The sequence below is a fragment of the Scardinius erythrophthalmus genome (assembly GCF_964197995.2).
Source record: "Scardinius erythrophthalmus genome assembly, chromosome: 25".
Lineage (NCBI taxonomy): Eukaryota > Metazoa > Chordata > Actinopteri > Cypriniformes > Leuciscidae > Scardinius > Scardinius erythrophthalmus.
This window is the reverse complement of record NC_138245.1, coordinates 20,813,427-20,821,872: the sequence shown is the minus strand read 5'-3', so window position 1 is coordinate 20,821,872 and position 8,446 is coordinate 20,813,427. Positions and strand designations below refer to the sequence as shown.

The 8,446-nt window shown below is 35.2% G+C and overlaps 2 protein-coding genes across 2 annotated transcripts in view; one reads left to right on the top strand and one right to left on the bottom strand.

The window, feature by feature from the left end:
- Positions 1-3,328: 3,328 nt before the first annotated feature.
- olfml3b (olfactomedin-like 3b) overlaps positions 3,329-8,446 on the top strand; it is a 31,936-nt gene continuing 26,818 nt past the window's right edge. Inside the window, exon 1 of the mRNA XM_081358521.1 lies at positions 3,329-3,455. The gene's annotated coding sequence lies outside the window, so the exon portion shown is untranslated. The remainder of the gene's footprint in view (positions 3,456-8,446) is intronic.
- Positions 3,799-6,089, bottom strand: gpr25 (G protein-coupled receptor 25). Its single transcript, XM_081358522.1, has one exon. It carries the CDS (start codon positions 5,513-5,515, stop codon positions 4,382-4,384), a length of 1,134 nt encoding a protein of 377 aa, XP_081214648.1. The 5' UTR covers positions 5,516-6,089; the 3' UTR covers positions 3,799-4,381.

Below are 8,446 nucleotides of genomic sequence, written 5' to 3'. Positions count from 1 at the left end.
CGTACACGAATTAAAGAGGTTTTAAGTTCAGTAGTCAGTTGAACTGTTGCCTCGTGAACGAATTTGTTCAGACCAGTTTAGTGAACCGGATCAAAAGATTCGTTCTTGAATTGGACATCGTTAGACTGAATACATGCTGGGCAGTGTATACTCTCAGATCCTGTTATAATAATGGCTTAAATCGTTTGCGAACGACACGTAGAAGGCACTGTATAGTATAGGAAATGAGGGCTATTGTAATTTCTGTAAAATGAGCAGTTGAGCCGCACGCGGTCGAATCTTTTGAAAAGCAGAGAAGGTAGAATGTAATGTACCATTATGGGACTGCAGGGTGCTGGTGCCTTTTATTAACATATGAATGGTTTCACCTTGAAAAGGAGACTGTCTCACAGTAAATGCTCATGCGCCAGTCACGGAAAAGAGAAAAGGGTTTACTAGTTGATCTGACGAAGCGTATTTGAATTGAAAGTAGATTAACTTTCCACTGCAGTATAACACTTTCCTTATCTCAATATATCTATGAGGTAACGAGTAACGTTAAAGATCCGAATATTATTCTTAACCCTGTATAAAAAGTGGTCATTGTCCATGTTTCACACGTTTCATACTTGTTGGGTTTCGAGACTTTTTTTCGTTAGCGTTCTTATTTGTAGTAGGGTCAATAATATTTGGACCAGCGTGCAACCTGTCAATAACAGCAATGTAATGTCCATCTGTGAAAATGTCTCCACGTGGATCCTTCATTTGTATTGAGTCTTCTGAAACAAACAGAAAAAAAAAAACTGTTTCCGCCACAAATGAATGGATATAAAGCCCGTGAAAGTTTCGGTCTGCGACAGTAAAATCGCATTTCGCATCGTAAAACATTAAATGAATATTTAATGAGGTAGGTCTATTGATGAATGGTTGGCAGTTCCTCAACAACTTGCTGTGATTAGCTCAATGTTAAAAATACCTTTATCTGTTGTTTAAAACAACGTAACATGGGTTGCCCGTTAAATGATACTAATACCACGTAATAATGCAGTCGTATGATAATAGGATCATCAATAATGATCTATGAGATGAGAACTGATAAACACATGCTGTTAGTAACTTTGAAAAGCACACAAATGTGCTGTAGAAAAGCTACCAGTAGATGTCAGCAGCGAGATGTGAGGTTTAAGCTTCAGGGTCTTTTTTATTCCAAAAAAAAAAAAAGGTCCCCAATGGTGGTGTTTCAGTGTAAATCAGATGGGTTTGTTAATGTGTGGTTCACAGAGGTAAAAAGAAACATTTACTTTGCAGGTAATTTAACTAGTTCGTAATCTCCAGTAATCTCCACACTGCATGCAGTAAACATTCTGCTGTGATGATTCACACGTTAGCCACAACGATTCTGGCACAAGCAAAACCTGTGAAATGACGCAAGTTAACTTTTTCATAAACCTAGACCTAGCCATTATGTTAAGACTGTGTAAGACTAATTCAAACAATTAGCAGTTATTAAGGGGTTATCAGTCTTACTTTTCAGTGTCAAATTAAAGCAATCTACGTTTTTATGTAACTGACTTGAAAATGAAATGAACAGTCTTAAAGAAAAAAAAAGACTAACTTGTAAGACTAGTTTATGCAAGTACAGAAGATTTTAAACTCATATGCTCCCAAATATGATACACAATTAGTCTGATAACCACAGTAACTATATAGCCTAGCACTTTTATATTTGCTCTACAGACTTTATATTATATATTTTTTTAAATTATTGTCTTTTTTTGCCTCCTAGACAAAGGTGGTGACATCAACTAAACCTTGTGAAAACTTGTGAAAATGTGTTTCCTAAGGAGATAAATAAAAGTCCATTTCAAATCCTTTGCTGTTGATATACACAGTTTTGTGGACAACATTAATGCCTTTGTCTAGACATAAGCCACAAAGCACCACGTGACCGAACAAAAAAAGAACTTGAGCTTTACAACCTCTCAATTTTTTTCCTTCTTATTTTCTATGATCTTATCTGTGACTTGTAGTTTTGGTTTATTTTCATTTTTTGGCCATTTTTCACATATTATACAAGTAAACAAACACAAACTGAGTGTGAAATGTTGTAAAGTTGAGACATTTAAAGTAATATAGTATGTAATTAAGTGATACTGGTTGCATAAAAATACATATACAATATAAATACAAAAAATTAATAAAAATATGAATATTACATTTATTACAATTAAATATATATTTCAACAACAGGAAATGGTGAGCCTACGTTTTGTTAAGAAAAAGTTCCTATATCATATTGCATGCCAGCCATGTCTTTCAGTTTTACTCACACAAACTCATTCTCTTTGTTGTGTCTAGATTTGTGGATTGTGAAACTTGTTATGTGAAAGAGGATTTACAATCAAACCGAGAGTGGGTTATCATATAGCCAACTGCAATTCAGGTAAAAGGTTCATGAGAATGTCTGTGAAATAACGTTCTCACCGGGGTTCTCATGTCATCTTAAACTGTGGTCGGTAAGGGCAGTTGTAAAATGTGAAGCTAAAAGTGAAGCATAGGTCGTAACCTATTTTTAGTATATTTTCTTAGAAAAAAAGCATGTGGCATTTATGTGCCTGGAAAAGGTGGCAGCTGTTTAAGTTGACTGACACACAAAAGTAAGTAAAGTCAATGAAACCAGGTTAGATAATTAATATAATTAGTTGAACTGATGCTGGGCAACACGTTTACTTGAAAATGTGATTGTGCCAATGGATTATTTGTTTTGAAAAATTAAGCAAAGAATTACAGACCTAAAATTATATCAGTGAACCAGTGCATGATTTTATTTTATTTACATATTTACATAATATATGTATTATTTTATTATAAGATTTTTTATGCTGATGGAATGCACAGCTTCGGTGGTCAGTAACCTCAAATCTGATTTATTTCAAAACCAGGTGGCATACACACAAAAAAACTATGAACCATTGAACTCTCAGAAACATCTCGCTCGATTACTGAAATGAATCAGTAAGGCTTGCACTTTTTCAGTTCATTAAAATGAATATATATATTTATAACATAACTGGTATAGCTTTTCTTTGACTGTTTGACACTGGGGTTTTTTCTATGCCAGTGTTTTTCCATACTGTTTTTGCACATTATTATCGGGTTCAAAACATAAACCTTTTCAAAGATGAAAGTTGTGACCCTAGGTTGCCTTCGAGCGTTATACATGCGAGAACCATTTTGTCTCAAAACTTGCTGTGTGATTCATTTCGAAGAGGAACTGCGATGCCATGCCACCAAGTATGAACTTAAATTTCACAACATCCCACTCAGTTTCTCATGAGAAAATTACTCCAGATAAAATGAAACATGTACTACAGACCATATGCCATCCTCATTTGTTCACTGACTGTAGTGATAATGACTGATCAGTTCCATAGTTTTGAAGTAGGACGCTACATCATAAAAGGCTCATAAGAACGGTAGGCAATGGCTGATGAAATATTTCTAAAAATGTATTTCTTCATATTTGGATTTAGGAGTTTACATATACAATGTTTCAAGTGTTTTGTTTATGCTACAATATTCGGTAACACTTTATTTTACAGTGTCCTTGTTACATGTAGTTACTGTAGTAATTACTATAAATTATGCAAAATTACATGCAACTAACCTTAAACCAATCCTAACTCTAACCCTATAGTAAGTACATAGTTATTATTACATAGGCTACTTAAATGCATGTGTACACTGTAACACGGCCACCTTAAAATAATGTGTAACCCAATATTCTTAAGAAAATCGAACGAGACTTTGAATACTGTAAGAAAGTTTATTACTTAGCATACATACACAAGCAAAAAACAAAACAAAAAAAAAACAGGAAAAGCATAAGCATAATCAATTCTTAATATTCACAATTACTAAATGGCTATGTAATGTCCACGTAGAATAATAATGCTTTCTAGATGATTGCTGTCAAAAATATGTCCATACATGCTTGCTTGTGATTTACCTTAATTAATCTTATACATTAAGTAACATGTTCAGTAATGCATCATTTATTTTTACGAAGTACCATTGCTCAAAAGTTTGAATACTTAGCAAACATACACAAGTAAATATAAAAATGAAGTTATAGTATAAACATGATGAATTCTGAATATGCACAGTTGTAACTAAATTGTTATATATTGATCATGTAGATTAATGATGCTTTCTAGATTACTGTCAAAATCTGTACTTACATGCTTGCATTGTGTGCAGTTTATTTTAATGTATCTTATGCACTAATATGTTCACCAATATATAATCGATTTTAATGTAGGAAATCAAATATAGAACGTATAGAACATTGCTCAAAATGAAAGAAAATAGTTTCACTGATTAAGACAGATTTCAGCAGATTTCACTCCTTCCGAGTAAGTGAGAAAAGCCGCCCGCGGGTTGAAGAATTTCCTGAGTAAGTCTCAGAAGTACCATTAGAGAAAGAATTAGAGGAGCTCTGGTGCACGTCTCCTTGACCCAGGCAGCTCAGACACAGGGCCGAGGCTCTGCGCCTGAAATGCTTATCCAGAAAAAAGTAGATGGCTGGATTTACACAGCTGTTGAGAAATGCCAGGCAGCAGGACAGCGTCAGTCCATTAAGAATGATCGACCTTGTCTCCCTGCTAAGATCTCCCGTTCTCATCAGTAAGATGATCTGGATGGTCTTGAACAAATTGAAAGGAAGCCAGGAAATCAGAAAGGCCGCAATTATTGCCACCACGATCTTGAGGGTATGGCGTTGTCTGGCTTCTGCATGCGAGTTTGCGGCAGTGTGACAGTGACGCCGCAGGTTAACCAAAATCGACCCATAACAGAGGACTAGAATCAGTACAGGTAGCAGGAAGGTTAGAAATATGGTCAGGAGATTCATTCCTTGGACGAAAGAGGATTGCGAATCCTCCGAGCACAACGATTCGTCTATCAACTGACGGTACACCAACGATGGAATTCCAAGGAAGAAAGAAATGATCCACACCATGCCGCAGGTGATCTGCACACAGTAGCTGCTCCGTAGGAACTGAGAGTCCATGAGGCGCACGATAGCCAAGTACCGGTCCACGCTCATGCAGGTGAGGAAGAAGATGTTGGAAAAACGGTTGACCGCAATGATGAAGCTGCTGATCTTGCACAGGACCTCACCAAAGGGCCAGTTATCATTAAGTGCCGAAACCGCCCAAATTGGCAACGTGAGAACAAACACGAGGTCAGCTAATGCCAAGTTCAGCACGAAGGTGTCCACAAGACGTCCGTGTTTCTGTCGCCGTTTGCCGATTACCAAAATGACAAAAAGGTTTCCAAAGAAGCCAGTGAAGAACATGATGAAGTAGAGCACAGGAATGTAGACGTTGGACATGGGCAGCGAAATCGGACCGTCCTCGAATGGACTGTTGTAGACGTACTCATCTGTGGAGTTCACAGAATAATCAAGGTCATCGTAATAGCTTGTGGAGCTCATTGCAACATCAGAGAGTGGCATCTCTTGACTGCTTGACATCTGTGCACAAGTGATGTACAAAGCGGAGAAAACCTAGCAGGTCACATGCTTAGAAACCACAAGCTGCAATAACAGGCTCCCTATCTCTCTCTCTCTCTCCACTCTATTTCCTTAAAACGTTTAAATTTATCACAAAGAGGTGCATTCTCTCAAACGTATGTTAATCATTGGTATATTGTGTTTTTATCTCCATCATGTCAATGTCAAAAATAGTTATTGGGACTTGATTTACTGCTAATTGGTGTAGTATCAGTGTAGTTGCTTTTTGAAAACACTCACATGAGAATCTTAACACAAATGTATATATGAAGAGTTCAGATTCAAAAGCCTCTAAGTGCCATCTGAAATTTTCTTCTAGAATGATAATTTTTATCAAGTTTGTATATTTAAGTTCAGTAATTTCACTTAAATGGCAATGAAAATTACCTATTAATTGTCATTTAAGTGAAATTACTGAACTTAAATATACAATCTTGATAAAAATTATCATTCTAGAAGAAAATTTCAGATGGCACTTAGAGGATTTTGCATCTGAACTCTGTTTAAGCAGTTTTCTCACGCACAAATACTTCCTCTAAGCAAGAAAAAAACTAAACGCAGTCAAAAAAAAAAAAGTGAGAAAAATATACCATATGGTTGGTGAGGTTTATTTTTTTATAATGCAACTGTGCAACAAATTGTTAAGAGTGTGAAAGGTGAGGAGACTTCTAAGCTGTTTCGGTTTCCTGGTATTTACAGGGGTACCACACATTTTACACCATTTTAAACCTTTTAACAGACTAGACAGGTTAAACAAGTTCAAAGTCACAAGTAAAGTAGGAATAATTAAAATAACAGTGCAAAGGTGTGGTCACATTAGCAAAATGTAATCAAATTCCACAGAAGTTGATTGTATATTGTCAATATTGTAGAGATGTATAAGCATAACTTTCAAACCAGCAGATTTCTGTTGGTCAAAGCATCGAGTCCACGTGTTCTGCATGGGGGAATTGTAAGAATTTGCTGAGCAACGGATGATGTGACCGCACCTCAATGTAAAAAAAAGAAGTACAATCAACTTGGATATTTAGGTAATTTAAACTTGAATTACATTAAAAAATTTGTTAAATCTGATATAACTTATAAAAACACTGAAAATTGCTTAACTTATTTTGATGAGTTAAAGCAATGTAAAAACATATGTTGTCATATAGTCATGTTTTCAGTTTGTGTTTTGATCTATTTTTCGGTTCAGTTCATGTTTGAGGCCTTGTCCACACTAATATCTTCATTTGAAAACGTATCTTTTTCTCCCCGTTTTGGCTCTCCCTTAATTAGTTAAGTTCTCTCCCTGTTTGTCAAACTGTCACTATGGTTACTAATTGATTTGAGTATTCTGTTCAGGTGTGTCTTGTCTATTTTCTTGTTTGCCCATGCATTTAAGCCCTGTTTCAGTCAGTCCCTTAGCATTATTTCAGTTCTCTGTGATTGTACGTTTTCTTGTTTAAGTATTGGACTATCTCCTTTGTCGTGCGATTGGTTACAGCCACCTTATCCGTGACCCATGTGGTGCGACCATTTTACAGTGTAACCTACTGACACTATCTACTGGCAAAATTCTTGCATATGTAATTAAATTTGATACAGTTTTTGACAAGTCATCTTAAAAATGTTTTAGGACATATTTTACTCAAATTCCTGTTTGCTTACACCAGTTGTGGTTTTTTTTTTTTTTTTACATTGTTTTTGCAAGGACTAGTTTTTGATGTGGTTTCTGTTATACCTTGTGTTTATCATGCACTGGGGTTTGAGGGCGGTTTCATAATGACCAGAAATGATCGAGGGTCGGAGATTTTCTGTACTGATCAATTTGCAAGCTGAAATCCCCAAAATCACGTCAAGACGCTACAAGGACTAAAAAATGCTCTTTTAAATGCAGTGAAATTAAATGAATTTTAACATTAAACAAATTAATAAATTAAATATTAAATACCATTTAATCATGACAAAATATAAAACCACTGTTTACTGCTTGCCTTTGCAAATTTGTAAAAATTCTATATGCAGACAACATGGGGATGCACTTGTTACAGTTGACAATCTGCAAGCTGTTTATTAACATTTAATTTACATTAAAATTTATTGACGTTTCTGTTGACTATACTTAGATTTTGAGGTGTTCTATAAAATATGATAGTCTATGAGATAGATGATAAAATAAATATTTTAAAACAAATATTAATTTTTGCTAAAGCCAGTACTAGGTGCATACTAAATTAGGTCTTTCATAGGCTTCTTTAGGTTGTTATTCTCCAATTCAATGGCAAGAAAAAAAATGTGTGCAAACTAACACTCAACTATCACTTTGACTATCAAAGCTCATCACTTTTAAGCAACTTTAAAACAATTAATTGACAACTCTGCAAAATAGATGGTGTGTATAGATGCTTTTGCATACTGTACCATTGTTTTGATTTTTGGATGACCTTTAAATATACAGATATTTTGAATTATTTCTATATTAAGGGACTCAGCGGAGTGCTGAAGGTTAACTTTGCATTTAGTCGGTAATGGTGTTGTAAAATCTGACCAATTTGTTTTTGAGATGCATATAATTTTTTATGCCATCTATACAAACCTTTCTGCGTTAAGAGAGGACAAAAATTAATTATATATTAAAAATAATACACTAGCATACTTAAAAAAATAACTGTTTACAAAAAGTCAGGACTTGACAGAGGGGTTGAGCTGTAAAGTATTATAGCGAATGAGAATGTCAGTATGTTCCTCTATAGCATAGTGGCTTAACATGTTGTACTACTTTCATCTGGCCCTTTGAGCCTCTACAATGTGGCCTTTGTACTGGGTAAAGGGTGAACTTTTTTTATTCCAGAGCCTTGATTCAGTGTAACAAGCATGTCACGGGGGGAATCTGAAGACCTTTGAACAATG

Excerpts from the sequence above, each read along its gene's own strand:
- gpr25 (XM_081358522.1), bottom strand. The coding sequence starts at position 5,515 with ATGTCAAGCAGTCAAGAGATGCCACTCTCTGATGTTGCAATGAGCTCC.